This window comes from Microcaecilia unicolor, chromosome 2 (assembly GCF_901765095.1).
Source record: "Microcaecilia unicolor chromosome 2, aMicUni1.1, whole genome shotgun sequence".
NCBI lineage: Eukaryota > Metazoa > Chordata > Amphibia > Gymnophiona > Siphonopidae > Microcaecilia > Microcaecilia unicolor.
This window is the reverse complement of record NC_044032.1, coordinates 460,968,854-460,985,590: the sequence shown is the minus strand read 5'-3', so window position 1 is coordinate 460,985,590 and position 16,737 is coordinate 460,968,854. Positions and strand designations below refer to the sequence as shown.

The 16,737-nt window shown below is 39.2% G+C and overlaps 1 protein-coding gene across 1 annotated transcript in view; it reads left to right on the top strand.

Moving 5' to 3' along the window:
- The first annotated feature begins 14,483 nt into the window (after positions 1-14,483).
- SPEF1 (sperm flagellar 1) overlaps positions 14,484-16,737 on the top strand; it is an 85,842-nt gene continuing 83,588 nt past the window's right edge. Inside the window, exon 1 of the mRNA XM_030192552.1 lies at positions 14,484-14,800. Coding sequence (XP_030048412.1) covers positions 14,692-14,800 — 109 coding nt within the window. The 5' untranslated portion in view covers positions 14,484-14,691. The remainder of the gene's footprint in view (positions 14,801-16,737) is intronic.

Below are 16,737 nucleotides of genomic sequence, written 5' to 3'. Positions count from 1 at the left end.
GCAGCCAGACTCATATTTGGAAAGTCAAAATACGAAAGTGCAAAACCCCTACGAGAGAAGCTGCACTGGTTACCACTCAAAGAACGCATCACGTTCAAGGTATGTACCCTAGTACATAAAATCATCCATGGCGAGGCCCCGGCCTACATGTCAGACCTGATAGACCTACCAACCAGGAATGCTAAAAGATCATCTCGCACATTCCTTAACCTTCATTTCCCCCACTGTAAAGGCCTAAAATATAAATTAATGCACGCATCAACCTTCTCCTATATGAGCACGCAACTCTGGAACGCATTGCCACGCAACCTAAAAGCGACCTATGAACTGACCAGTTTCCGCAAACTACTAAAGACCCATCTCTTTGACAAGATATACCACAAAGATCAAAACATGTGAAGCTCCCACATCTATCCAGAAATGTTAAGAATGCCTTTTGTTATATCACTATCATGAATTCCATTACCATATAACCCCAAATCCTTCTGTAACACCAAATGTCTATTCTCCTCTCATTTCCATTATCCATGATGTATTGTAAGCCACATTGAGCCTGCAAAGAGGTAGGATAATGTGGGATACAAATGCAATAAATAAATAAATAAAAGCTCAAGGACAAGGTTTTATATGTAGATAAAGGCAGATAAGCTCAAAATGCATGTGAGAACATACTTTTACTATGAGGGTCATAGACATCTTCACAGACTTCCAACAGAGATTTTAGGAGTGAAATGGCAGAATTCAAACAATCATGGGGAAGAAACCAAGGACTTTTAATGGCTAAAGGAGAGAAGAAGACAACCATAGCAGCACAGTAGACAGACCCAAATGGGTAGATGTGGTAGTGATCGCTTTCTGTCATTTTTTTGTGCTCCTAACTAGCCTTTCACCAAACACTATTCAGTGAACTGGATCATTTCTGACCAGCTGTAATCAGAGGCAAATGATATCCCATTTATGCCAAATGTATGTACAACATAGGTAAAGTTTAGAATAGCAGCAAGTCTAGACATTAAAATGCAGTGAGAATATTCCTGAACTGAATCGTTTTTCATATCAATATTGAGCCAACTTAAAAGAACATGTAAGAAAGGATTTTACATTGCTTGATTTTTTCCCTTATAGTTGAAGTATTCAAAAGGATAGAAATATAAATCTCTCTTTTGGATGAACTGATAGAGAAAGAGAATGAGAGTCATTTAGTGCCCTCTAGTGGTTCAGTTGTAAAATGACAGGTAGAGAATGCGTCTTGTATGTGGTGCTAAATAATAGGAGTGTTTGCATTTTTAGGGAACACAGTCTCTGGGGAGTGAAGAAATTGATACTACATAGTAACATAGTAGGTGACGGCAGAAAAAGACCTTTACGGTCCATCCAGTCTGCCCAACAAGATAAACTCATATGCGCTACTTACCATTTTCAGGGCACAGACCACAGAAGTCTGCCCAGTACTAGCCCCGCCTTCCAACCACTAGCCCCGCCTCCCAATCACCGGTGCTGCCACCCAATCTCTGCTAAGCTTCTGAGAATCCATTCCTTCTAAACAGGATTCCTTTATGTTTATCCCACGCATTTTTGAATTCCGTTACCGTTTTCATCTCCACCACTTCCCGCGAGAGGGCATTCCAAGTATCCACTACTCTCTCCGTGAAAAAATACTTCCTGACATTTTTCTTGAGTCTGCCCCCCTTCAATCTCATTTCATGTCCTCTAGTTCTACCGCCTTCCCATCTCCGGAACAGATTTGTTTGCGGATTAATACCTTTCAAATATTTGAACGTCTGTATCATATCACCCGTTTCTTCTTTCCTTCAGGGTATACATGTTCAGGTCAGCAAGTCTCTCCTTATACGTTTTGTAACGCAAATCCCATACCATTTTTGTAGCTTTTCTTTGCACCGCTTCAATTTTTTTTTACATCCTTAGCAAGATACGGCCTCTAAAACTGAACACAATAGCTGTGCACAAATGGAAAACTGGACATTCAAATGGCAGATGAAGTTTAATGTGAACAAATGCAAAGTGATGCACATTGTGAATAATCATCCAAATCATAGTTAACTAATGCTAAGATCCCCCTTAGGAGTCAGCACCCAAGAAAAAAGTCAAGGTGTCATTGTAGACAGTATGCTGAAATCTTCTGTCCTATGTGGCATTAGCCAAAAAAGCTGCTAGGAATTATTAGCAAAGGGATAGAAAACAAGACAACATATTATAATGCCTCTGTATTTCTCCATGGTGCAAACACACAGAGTATTGTGTGCAATTCTGATCACCGCATCTTAAAAAAAGATGTCTAAATCACCAGAAGATCACTTTTGGGCTCATTTTCAAAAGAGAAGGACGTCCATCTTTCGACATAAAATGGAAGATGGACGTCCTTCTCCCAGAGACGTCCAAATCGGTATAATCGAAACCTAATTTTGGATGTCTCCAACTGCAGTCTGTCGCAAGGACGTCCAAATTTCAAGGGGGCATGTCAGAGGCGTAGCGAAGGTGGGACTTGGGCGTGCCTAACACTTGGACGTCTTTGACCCATAATCAAAAAAAACCAAGGATGTCCCTGACGAACACTTGGACGTTTTCACCCAGACGTGTTTTTATTACGAATAAGGCACAAAAAGGTGTCTGAAATGATTAGATGACCACCGGAGAGAATCGGGGATGACCTCCCCTTACTCCCCCAATGGTCACTAACCCCCTCCCACTGTTTCTCAGAAATCTTGGGAACTAGTTGAGTAGGCTGGAAACTCCAATAATGCTGTCAGAACAGGCACAGAAAATTATTACTCCTCTGCTCCATTTTGTAGATCTCTCCCAGCATGAAATTACAAAGTAATATTGTGTACTACTTCGTTCTCTAAGGGTCTTACCACAAAGACTGAATTGGGAGAGAGGAAGAGGGGAAAATAAATAAGCAAATTTAAGCATAGCACCAAAACGTTAAAATTCACCTTATTTATTGACTGTGTCTTGTACTATACCTCCCATACACTGACTTAAAGATGGGGCACCAATTTTTTTTTTTGAGACAGGGCTACACCACAAGGTTCCATTGTAATTTAATGGGTCAATATTCAGTCACTGCAGTTAGTGGGGTTTTTTTTTGTTGAACACAATAGTGGTGATGTCACAGATTTATTTTGATATATAAAAGTATTGCATCAATTCAGGACTCGCATTGAGGGGCATAATCGAACGGTGCCGGCCATCTATTTGGCCGGCGCCGCAAAAAGGAGTCCCAAACCATATTATAAAAAAAGATGGCCAGCCATCTTTCGTTTTGATAATACGGTTGGGGCCGGCAAAATGTCAAAGATGGCCGGGTTTGAGATGGCCGGCATCGGTTTTCACCCATAATGGAAACTAATGCCGGCGATCTCAAACCCGGCCAAATCCAAGGCATTTGGTCGTGGGAGGAGCCAGCATTTGAAGTGCACTGGTCCCCCTGACATGCCAGGACACCAACCGGGCACCCTAGGGGGCACTTCTAAAAATTAAAAAATAAAAATAAAAAATAGCTCCCAGGTGCATAGCTCCCTTACCTTGGGTGCTGAGCCCCCCAAATCCCCCCAAAACCCACTCCCCACAACTCTACACCATTACCTTAGCCCTTATGAGTGAAAGGGGGCACCTACATGTGGGTACAGTGGTTGGGGGGGGGGGTTGGAGGGCTCCCATTTACCACCACAGTGTAACAGGTAGGGGGGAGATGGGCCTGGGTCCACCTGCCTGAAGTGCACTGCACCCACTAAAAACTGCTCCAGGGACCTGCATACTGCTGTCAGGGAGCTGGGTATGACATTTCAGCCTGACATAAAGGCTGGTAAAAAATGTTTTTTTTTTTTGGGTGGGAGGGGGTTGGTGACCACTGGGGGAGTAAGGGGAGGTGATCCCCGATTCCCTCCGGTGGTCATCTGGTCAATTGGGGCACTTTTTTGAGACTTGGTCCTAAACAAAATTTGCCAATTTAGCCTTCCAAAGTTCCATAGGTTTCTATGGAACTTTGGAAGGCTAAGTGCTTTGAAAATATGCCTCCAAGTGATGCCGGCGAAATGCTCCTCAGAGCCGGCCTTCTTTTTTCCATTATCAGCTGAAGCCGGCCATGTCTTAACAACGCCCACATCCCGCCTCTGTCCCGCCTCCCATACCCTTCTGAAATGCTCCCTTTAACTTTGGCCGGCTCTGCGACGGAAAGCAGTTGGAGCTGGCCAAAATCGGCTTTCCATTATACCGATTTGGCCGGCTTCAGGTGTCAGGTGTCGGAAGATGGCCGGCGATCTCTTTCGAAAATTAACTGGATTATCTCCTGAACTACAACATCCTATTGAGAACGTTAAGAAGATCACGATTCCATCTCTTCCCTCCCAATTCCACTCAAGCTAAGTAGCTGTTCCTTTTTTGTTCAGATTGTCACATTTTGTGGAATTATAATAGGTAGGAGTGGAGGCAGGGTATGCGATGATGGTGGCATGGTGCTTTTACACATCTCGAGTCTTCGGGTTCTTGTAATACACCTAAAAACTGAGCACAATTTATTGCTACATATTTAATACCCATTTTTAGTATTAAATTTTTTTATATATTTTTTTGTTTTGATATGTATTTTGTTTTTCTGCTTTCTGGTTTCTGTAATAGTTTTCAACTTACTGATTAGAAATCGAAATTTATTTAAAACCCAGAATATTTAGTAAGTTTTTTTTAATGCCAGTTGTGCCTATCAGAAAATATCTGGATATTCTACTACTACTACATATCATTTCTATAGCGCTACTAACGTATGCAATGCTGTACACTTGAACATGAAGAGACAGTCCCTGCTCGACAAAGCTTACAATCTAATTAGGACAGATAAACAGGACAAATATTCAGTGCCACTATCTAGTTAGTGACGGTGCTGAATATCTGGATAAGGCAGTCAGGCATCGGAACTTATCCAGAGATTGGCAATACTCAGTCTTCTATCCAGATAATTTAGAATAGCCTCTAATCTGTTCCAAATTATCCAAATTTCTGGATAGTGGCAATATCCAGCCTGCTAAGTTCTGGGAGCACCCTGGCTCACAGTCATGCTCCACCCCGGAAGTATCTGCATAGCACAGAGGCAGTCTGTAAGGATATTCAAAGTCAATATGCAGATAGTACCTCTGAATATTTGGTCAGTAGCAGTTATCCACATAGCAGGTGCTGTTATCTGGATAAGTGTTTTTCAATATTGGCCTGTTAATAACAAAAAATCAAAAAATGTTGAAGAGCTAAAAAAATGGAAACTTAATCAAAACATTGCTCTAACCAATGGCTATTAGCCTAGGACTTCATATATATAATACATTTAAATAACGGAAACCTTAAAAGCCTAGGGAGCCTACAAAGATGGTCTACCCCTTAACAGGCTCTCATCACAGACTTCAATCTAACCTCTGAAACCGACTGCAATGCAAAACAACTCCCTAATGGAGAAAAAAAAACACTGCAGAAAAAAAACAGAGATTTTTAATAATAATAATAATAATAATAATAAACTTGGTTAATGCCATAACAAATAAGAAACATACATACTGAAAAAGATAATCATCAACTGAAAAACATGTGCACAGAAAAAATATAATCACTTAGCTTCTCCTCCCGGGTGGTAATCCAACATCCAACCTTCAGCCGGGATGAGCTCTGACTATATTAAGTAAAGCAACATGCCATTTCCTTGACAAAAGGTGCCTTCTGTTTTGCTACTGCCTCAGGAGGAGTTAACTAGAAAACAGAGAATATCTTCCTTTATTTAAATATATATATATATATATATATATATATATATATATATATATATATATATATATATGACGTCCTGGGTTAATAGCCATTGTTTAGAGCAATTTTTTGATTAAGTTCCTGTTAATAACCAGCAATACTAGCATGGCCATTGCCCAAACATCTGGCTTCCTTGGTTTCTCTGCATAGCGTGCCTAAGAGGTGAGATGTTCCATTTTTTTGCTGAGAAAAAAATACCAAGACCTCTTTATTAGGTAATCAAACTTTTGAAAAGTCAGGTTTGTACAATATAATATGGGATGAGCACTAGAAAATCTACAACATGTCTTTAGGAATTCTGAACAGTGTCAGAAAGGAGATAGAGGCCCTTTTACAAAGGCGCATAGGCGCCTGTGTGCATCCGACATGCATCAAATTGGAACTACCGCCCGGCTACCGCACGCCCCAGGCGGTAATTCCATTTTTGATGTGCGTTCAAAACACGCGGTAGAAATATTTTCTATTTTCTACCGCATGGTGCTTACCCGGCGGTAATCGGCACTTTACACACACTGACACTTACTGCTCGGTTAGCACGCCAGACCTTACCGCTAAGTCAATAAATGCCGGTAAGGTCTCAGGCCAAAAATGAACACGCGCTCGATTTAATTTTGTCGCACATCCATTTTCGGCCACAAAAAATGCCTTTTTTTTCCCAGGCGCGCTGATAAATGTACCTGCATGCGTTCAAAACATGCGCCTACACCAGCATAGGTGCAACTTAGTAAAAGGACCCCATAGAAAGTGAATTTGATGACTTCTAAAATTTAAATGGTTGTTGCCAGTTTGTCCACAGAGTGGCAGTGTTACACCATTTTAGGAAACAGATGGGCATTATGCTCTTTCGGCCTTACTTAAAGGTTATCAACAGAAATCAAACAAAATAAAACATGGAAAAGAAAATAAGATGATACCTTTTTTTATTGGACATAACTTAATACATTTCTTGATTAGCTTTCGAAGGTTGCCCTTCTTCCTCAGATCGGAAATAAGCAAATGTGGTAGCAGATAGTATATATGAGAGAAACATCAAAGCATTACTTTGGCAGTCTGACAGAGTGGGAGGTTGGGGGTATGCATGGGGACATCAAAGCATTTCATTGATATTCTAACAGAATGGGTGTTGGTAGGTGAGAGGAGGGTAATAAACAGAGAAATAAACAGAGAAATACAGCTTTATGTTTTATAACGAGTTAGAAAACCCAGATCCTTATTAAGTCCTGTTTGTTGGGTGTCAAAATATTCAATCATTCTTATTTCCTTACGTTCCTGTATTGCTTTAAAATTACCTTTCAGTATTCTTACTGTGAAATCACTGGTGCCGTGTTCTGGTCTTGTGAAGTGTTGGCCCACAGGGGTGGGTGCCTGACTGGCACTGGCTATTTTCATGTGATGTCTGTGTAGATTGAATCTTGTCTTAAGCATCTGGCCTGTTTCTCCAATATAGCATCCTTCGTTACATTTTTTACACTGAATGATATATACCACATTGGAAGATGAGCATGTAAAATAGTCCTTTATGTTGAATATTTTTCCTTTGTGAATGACTGTGGGGTCTTGTGAAATGTTTTGACATAGTTTGCAGCTGGCTGTGTTACACGGAAACGTGCCCTTTTCTTTTTCCGTCTGTGTTGGAAGTTTACTTCTGATCAGCTTGTGTTTTAAATTTGGTGGCTGTCGGCCTTACTTAAAATACTTTTTTCATATTCTATGTCTATGGGAAAAATCATTACTGAATACAGTCTTTAATATTCAATAAACATTCTGATAGTTTTCTGCTCTATCCCACCTTACCTCTGCAAATTCAAATTGGCTGGGAAGTAAAGCTGGCACGTTCTACTATGTTATTGAATATTAAGAGTTAGATTTCAGGATTTCCTAATACAAAATTGTTTGACATTAGAGGAACAATGGTTTATATATTTTGAAGTATAATTTAAGGCTTGAGCAAAATAAAAGGGAGGGGGGGGGGGGAGAGAAGGAGAATCCTCCTATATGTGCAAACCATTATAATATTAGAGAAGAAAAATAGATGTGTATGTATTGTACACAAGGTAATGCACACACAGACAAGGTTGAACTGAATTAGCACAAGTTCCAGAATTTGTGCAGTAACATCTTTATGTCTTAGCTACCTGAAGGGGTCTTTTACTAAAGATTAACTTGAGTTATCTGCAGCAGGGCCCATTTTATTTCCATGGGCCCTGCTGCAGATAACTCAAGCTAATCTTTAGTAAAAGACCCCCTGAATTAAGTCTAAAGTCCTGTTTGTCAGTCTTGCTGCTCACCCTTTTCTAACTTGTGCTACTTTGGCCTTTTGGATGAATAAATCAGTCCAACGTCCTTACAACAGTATGAGACCCAATAGAAATGCATAATATTTGCACAAAAAAATGCCCATGAAAAAATTTAGCAAAGGCTCAGTAGGAGTTTTGTCCTAAGAATTAATGATGGTTTTGGAACTACCATTGTGTAGTGTTTAGTCAGTGATCTGGATGAATATAGGGGATCTGCATCTGATTTTCAGTGTGACCTTGCACAGTGTGTCTGCATAGGAGTATTGACTATACAGACCCTTAGGGGTTCTGCTCATTTACTATACTATATACGATACCTTCTATTCTGCAAAACACCTGACCAGTTCATTGCAGATTACAAAAAGAAGACTGGATCAAAACTTTCCAGGAACTACAATACATTTCAAAAATAAAACAAAAATAAACTCTCAAAAACGTCTCAAATAACCATGTTTTTAACAATTTACGAAAAGTTAAGTACTTCAAGATAGTGCGAGGCAGAAGATTCCAAAGTACTACAGCTTGATAATATACAGAAGAATTGAATATAGATTTATATGTAAGTCTGATTGAAGGAGACTGTAGCAACATCAATTTAAGCATAGAATAAGAGGGATTAGAACAAAGCAAATTTGTCCAATCAGCAAGATAGAAAGGGTCTAACCCAGTTAATACTTTGTAAACAAAAGAGCAAAGTTTAAACTGAGCCCTGGCTTCAATCGGAAGCCAGTGAAGCTTCCTAAGAAGCGGAGTAGCAGATTCAAATCTAGAAACTGAAAATATAAGACATGCTGCAGTATTCTGTACCAATTGTATTCTACTCACTAATTGCCGTAGACAGCCAACAAATACAACATTACAATAATCCAATCTGCTTAGAACTAATGCTTGAACCAGCAATCTAAATTCAGCAAATCCAAAATATTTTTGAATTACTTTTGATTTACGCATAGTAAAGAAGGATTTTTGTACAATCTGTTTAACATGGTTTGAAAAGGTCACTAAACTATCCACTTCAACTCTTAAGATTTGTGAAGAATTCTCAAAAACAAAAGAATCAGTTCCTATTGAAAGTTATATGGAAAGTTTAGACACTCTGGTCCCAGCCATAGAAACTTAATTTTTTCTCAGTTTAGGTTTAAACAATTAGTAATAATCCAATTATCAATAAGCCTGACACAACCCATCATGCTATTCAAGGTGGTGGCCCAATCTTTAGCTGTTGGTAACAATAAAGTGATGTCATCCATATAAATATAAAATGATATTTTTAGCCTGCTGAAGCTCCATTCCCAAAGGTTGGAGCAAAAGATTAAACAAAGTGGGAGACAGTGCAGATTTATTTATTTATTTATTGCATTTGTATCCCACATTTTCCCACCTTTTTGCGGGCTCAGTGTGGCTTACAATACATTATGAATCATGGAAATACAATTTGTTACAACTCGGTTATGGATTACATTGTGATGAGTTATGCGAGACAAGTCAAAGTATTGTTAAGGAATATAATAATGGAAAAGAGCACTGAAACATTGGAAGGAAATAACGGAAACAAAAAGGGGCGGTATATAATAACAGGAAAACATTTGGTATACATTTTCTGTGAGTAAAGGTATGAGTGTGGTGAAATTACGGGGGATGAGAATTCAGAAGTGGCTGTGTTGATGCATTACTGAACAGTGAGTGTGGGATTTATGTGTTTTGGTTCTTTCCGTAAATTTTCTCAAAAAGATGGGTCTTCAGTAGTTTGCGGAAGGTGGCTTGCTCGTAGATCGTTTTCAGGTTGCGCGGCAGTGTATTCCAGAACTGCGTGCTCATGTAAGAAAAGGTTGACGCGTGCAGTGCCTTGTATTTCAAGCCCTTGCAATTAGGGAAGTGGAGGTTGAGGAAAGTTTGGGATGATCTTTTAGCGTTTCTGGGTGGTAAGTCTATTAAATCAGACATGTAGGCTGGGGCTTCACTGTGAATGATTTTGTGGACTAATGTGCATACTTTAAAAGTAATGCGTTCCTTGAGTGGGAGCCAGTGTAGCTTCTCTCGTAAGGGTTTTGCACTTTCATATTTTGGTTTTCCGAAGATGAGTCTGGCTGCTGCACTCCACAACCAAGCCTCCAACTGGTGGAAAAACAATCTACCCTTTTCACCGTAAAACTACATACTGCCAAAAAGCCTCTAAACCAAGAGAGCACCTCCCCACCTACTCCCAACTCACTCAGATGAAACAACAAAAGATCACGATGACCAGATCAAACGCTGATGAGATATTGAACTGAGTAATAATAGCATTTTGGCCCTTACTCAACAAAGATTTACCATAAGCAATCAGAGCCCCTAGTACCATTTCAGTACTATGATTCTTTCTAAATCTCAACTGAGAGACATGGAGAATATTATGAGTATCAATATAACCATCCAGCAATTTTATAACATATCTCTCTAATGTTTGAATAAACAGAGGGATAGAGGCAACTGATCAACAGTTGTTAACAGAAAATAAATCACCTCTAGGATTCTTTTGGAATTGGGGTAAGCACAAATTTCTCCCAAAAGGGTGGAAAATGTCCGCAAGCTAAAGTTAAACCATTCTGTGAGCTTATAAAGAAAAGATGGAGACATCTCTTTCATAACATAAGTAGGGCCAATATCCAAACTACAATGAGATTTTACACACTTGGTCAATAATAATTGAATATCAACAACTTTCCTGGGGTAGATCTCCAACAAATTCTGTCTTCCAGAGCTTGTGACTTTCTCCAAGTTCTTTCCCTCTTTCTACATTCTCGTTTCAAAATTAACAAATAAGAATCAAACCATTTTTCAGATTTCTTAGCTACCTTAATTTTGGTCTTAACTGGTACTATCTCATCTAGTATAACAGTAACATGATTATTCCAAGTTGAAAAAATATCCTGTGTAGGATCAGAAGTACATAAATTATCCAATTTATCCCAGAACATAATTGGATCAAATTTCTTTATATATTTTAACAAAACCTTATTCTTGACTTTTTTTAGGACCAGCATTTTGCCAAAGAAGAGTAAAATCCAATATATATTGATCAGACCAAGGAACTTGTCTAGTATCATTGAAACTAAGGGTACAATGTGAGACCTCATAATTCATATTTGACAAAGCAAGAATATCCAAGCTATGACCTTTAACATGTGACCAATGAAAAGAAGGCCATTTATAGCCCAAAGATACCAAAAATTCAAAAACATCATTGGCTGAATTACCCTGCCTATCCTCCAAATGGAGATTAATATCACCTGCTAATAATGTATGCTGATAATGCATAGTAATGTTAGTAACAAATTTTGTGAATGTGCCCATTTACCCAGAGGACAGTACACAAGAATGCATCCAAGAGTACCTAGAAACATAGAGTCACTAAGGGCCCCATTTACTAAGTCACGCTAGAGGCACGTTACTGTTTTTAGCACATGCTAACCATTAGCGCGTGTTAACTGTGTAGGCGCCCACAATATTCCTATGGACGCCTTCACAGTTAGAGTGCCCTAATTTTGTGCATGCGCTAAAAACACTAGCGCACCTTAGTAAACAGGGCCTAATAGTGCAACTCAATATCTGTAGGGATGCTGTTGAAATATTACCTATTAAAGAAATGGTCAAAAAACTTTTATAAATTATTAATAATCCCCCTCCATGCTTACCCAACCTAGAAACATTTAACAATTTATAACCAAAGGGGCAAATCAATCGCAAACTAGGGTCACCATGTCTCTGTTATAAACACAAACCCTGGTTGTGATTCCTCAATTAAATCTTTAATAATTTTGGTTTTATCGACCTACCATTGAAATAAAAACATGGTATTGGAGTGGCAGTTGGATTGCATATATTATTAATGTCAACCTGAATCAAATTCCCCATATTAACCTTAGTAAAAGAAAAAACATTTCTGTTTCCCATTATCCTTTCTCTCCCTAATTAGAGTAGGCATAGCATTTAGCATAGCCAACGAACAATCTTTCAAATTAAACAAACTAGCCTTCTGATAAAATGACTCAACATATTGCCTAAATGTAAAATAGGTAAACAAAGAGGCGCTGGGTGTCTTGCAGCAGCAGAAAGAAACAACAGAAAGCAGACACCAAAAGTCCAAACAAGTCCTTTATTCAAACAGACCTGATGTGGCCATGTTTTGCCAATTAAACTGCATCATGGGTAGAGACACAAAACAGCTAACAGAAGAATATATATATAAAATATATATATATAATCATAAAATAATAATTTGGTACAGCCAAATTAAAATGTACAAAAAACATATATATAAAAGAGCAACAACATAAATCTTTAATTGATAAAAGTTTAGAAACTTAAAAACCACATATATAGGTAATAAAAATAGAACATGCATATGCGATAAGCTCATTGGGCATAAGGAGTTTTTTTTTGCCATTTACTTTTAGCATAGCATTTTTACTCTTGTTCTATTTGAGCTCCATTTTACCAATCTAACCCTCCCCCAGATAAGATTAGAAGTTGTTTTCTTCCACCTAAGTTGCCTTTCACATTTACTATCATTCCATTATGCTATTCCATCAGGTCATCTTGGATGGTCAGTTGTGCTACCTGGGCTAAGCCTTCTCTGCCCCTGGTTAGGTATGTCTTTTTGTACATTTTAATTTGGCTGTACCAAATTATTATTTTATGATTATACATATATTTTTTTATTCTTCTGAGTCGAGTTATCTAGCCGGGGATTGAAGGTGAGGTTAAAGTCCCCCCCACCCCAACTAACACTGACCCCTCCCCATGTGTCAGTAATAACTGATCCAATTGGTGGAAAAATTCCCTGTGATCCGCATTAGGCTCATATACATTCACTATAGTGTATTTTTGAGTCCCCACTGAAAAAAACTAATAATAAAAAACGACCCCCCCCCCCCCCTTATCTTGAATACTTTTTTCAATGCGCCAAGGATGGGAATCATTAAACGCTATCAGAACCCCCTTGCCCCCTCACGATTAGATGCAAAATACAGAAGTGGGTAATTACGATGTTTACACAGATGTTCGTGTTGTGGCTTTAGATGCGTCTCCTGAATCAGGGCAATGTCCACCTTCAAACGAACCAGCTCCCGAAATAGAAGCTGACGCTTCATATGCACATTCAGACCCCTGACATTCAGGAGCATTAAGGTTATATCGGACATCCAAACAGTGTCATACCCCCACTCCGGCCATCTACAGCCCCTCGGGTTCAGCGTTGTCCCCCTCGGGTGCAGCATGACACCCCCCCCAAGTGCAGCGTGTCTCCCTCATGCATCACCTCGAAGCCCCTTCCCGGCTGGGGTGCTGGGAGCAGCCGCACAGCTGTCAGCTCCGCCAGTTTCTTGCTCCCTCTGCCCTAGAACAGGAAGTAACAGCAGATGGAACATGGAACCAGTGGAGCTGACAGCTGTGCAGCTGCTCCCTGCATCCCTGCTGCAGCGTACACCCGGGGCGGACTGCCCCACCCTCGGTATACTGCTGTTTGAGACATTTGGGGCAAATGATTGATGAAGCTCTAAGGAAACAGCTGGGCGCTATAACAGGTCCGATAACTTCCTATGTACCTATCTGATGCCTCCATGTCTTTTTAGTGTACTAAAAAAGAGAACACAGATTAAAGTGTGTTCTCTTTTGTTGCCACATTTTCACTACTCCTACTTGCTGTTTGATACTATTTGGGTTTCTGTCAAGTACTTGTGACCTGGATTGAGCACTGTTGGATGCATGATACTGGTCTAGATGGACCATTGGTCTGACCCAGTATGGCTATGCTTATGTTCCTAACTGCTACTACTACAACTACTGCTTATCATTTCTATAGTGCATAAGATGATGGCTTTTTGACAGGAAGTACATACATTTTTATAATTAATTAGATAACAGTAAAATAAAATTACAGGATGCAGAAAGGATGATAACAAAGACAATTCCTCAGCTCTGGTCTAATATGTATTTTGTTGTGGTTTTCCCCCCTCTACATCTGCCCTCTTCAGATAAAGCAAATGTACTGGAATTGTTCACTAGTCTATAGTAACATTAATGGAAAAATACTAAACTAGCAACTGTTTGAATTCTTATTATTTGTGGATATAATGCCACTGCTGCTGCTTCATTTATGCATTTTAATAGAGAAAAAGATATATTTCAAAAATTATTTAGAGTCTTAGGAAATGACTGCTGTCATTTTCTCATATTGTCTATATACACAGTGGTCAGAACAATAAAGTTTCTTTAAAAAAAATTGCTCAGTGAAGGAGGGACTACAAATCCCATGAGTCCTGTGTACTTCCTGAACATTGATTATGTGATTGTTGCCAGGGTTACTGAAAACAATATGGATTCTTACTGCAACTTGCAGGAACTGTGATTCATTGAAATGTGTTTATCTGGGGAGAGTGAAATAAAAGATTGCTACAAAGAAGCTGAAACAATCTCTTTGTGAAAACAAGAAAAGGGCAGCAGAAGAAGGAAGTAATTAAGAAATCTTCTTATTTATGTGCATATTATGCTTCAATTCATTTAGAAATTGCTCCATTCACTCCTAAGGAACCAAGGATTCAATTTAAGCATGGCAGTAGAATTTGGTGAAGAAAATCTGCAGGAACTTTATACTTGGGTGGATACCATCCCTCTCTCCAGACCAAAAAGAAACATTACCAGAGATTTCAGTGATGGAGGTCTGTATCATTAATCCTACTTAAACCATGTCTCAGATTTGATGGTCTGTATGCAAACTTATCTTTTCTTTGCTGGTGTGCCTGATTTCTAAAAATTCAAATGCACTGACAGCTTACAACAGTTACTGTTATAGTTCTGTTTGAGTACTGCAAAGATGCCAAGTCTCACTCATTAAGACTGTGTCACACTCAGAAAGCTTTCTCCCTCTCACACTCTTTGAGCCCTGTTTCTCATTCATCAGAGCTTCAGAACCAGTGCACTGATCTTGATCACTGCTTTCATGAGAGGGAGGCATTAGAGAAGTAACCAAGTGGTCCATCCAGTAAGAAGAAATATGAGCACACCTTCCTGCCTACTGCTTTCCCTTGCCCTTTCCCTTTACTGTAAGTACATGTACTTGGAAACTGATGTACATACTTTTAATTATTGGGAGGAAAAAATTTTCAGCTAAAAAAAATGTACCCAAATTGCTCCCCATTTTGTCTGTAGTCTTTCAGAGGCTAAATATTATGCAATATTGCCTTGATTCATTTGCAAAGCACTTACATCATTCTAGATTTATACCCTGGATGTACCATCTGAAAAATCTCACTGTTTGGGATGGTTCACCCTTGGCATCTCTGGTACTGTCACCTCTGGCCCTTTGTGCTTCAGTGTAACATCAGAGCCGGCCACAGGCGTTACATATAGATTATAATCAAGATGTGTGTATTGTTTGGCTTTGTGTACCTGCACTCTAACTTTTGAACAATGATTTCACTTTCTTTTCCATGAAGCACTGGTCTGTTAACAGTTCTGAGCATTTCTTGGTGGGGAAGGAAAAGCTTCTTTTTCCTCTTGCTAGATTTAAGAATGTAGCTGATACAGCACATTGCAATATTAGTCAATTAAATTGTCACGCAAGACTACTGAGAAGGATGAACAATTCAGGTCAATAAGATTCTTTCTTGGTTTATCACCCAAGAAACAGCATTTGATAGCTGCTGTTTTATATAGTATGCTGTTTGTTATGTACTAAGTTGTTTTATTCTTATTGGAAAAACTGTGAACTACTGAAGTTACAAATTTTAGGCGCTTGATCTTAAAATTTCTACCAAATAAAACAAATTAGTTAAACATGTTACAATTAATTTATAACTTTGGTGACATATTCAAGGACAACTGAACTCAAACAAGGAAATGCAACAACAACAACAAAAAAATCTCATTATTTATTTGAAGCAATTCTGTTCTTGTGAAGAATGTTTACCCGGATTTGTGACGCTTATGCCAGGACATTCCTATATCCTAGCACCTGCTTGTATACCAACTGTTTGCTCATGTGCAGCACTGACAGAAAAGAGATAAAATGCCTGTTTTCAGCATGTCATTTGGTAGCACATAGAAACATGACGGCAGATAAAGGCCATATTACCCATCCAGTCTGCCCATCCTCTGTAACCCCTAATTCTTCTTGTTCCTAAGCGATCCTACATGCTTATCCTATGCCTTTTTAAACTCTGGAACAGTCCTTGACTCCACCACCTCCATCGGGAGGTCATTCCATGCCTCCACCACCCTTTCTGTGAAATAACACTTCCTCAGTTTGCTCCTAAGCCTGTTCCCTCTCAAATTTGTCGTATGTCCCCTCATTCCAGAGCTCTCCTTCATTTGAAAAAGGCTCTCTTCCTGTACATAAATGCCCTTGAGATATTTAAATGTTTCTGTCATGTCTCCTCTCTCCCAGCGTATACATGTTGAAGTTCATAAGCCTGTCCCTATAATTTTTGCATTCAAGACCGCTTACTAATTTCTTAGCCGCCCTCTGGACCGACTCCATCCTGTTTATATTTTTCCGTAGGTGTGGTCTCCAGAACTGCACACAGTACTCCAAATGAGGCCTCACTAGAGACTTATACAACAGCACTATCACCTCCTTTTTTTCCTGCTGGTCATG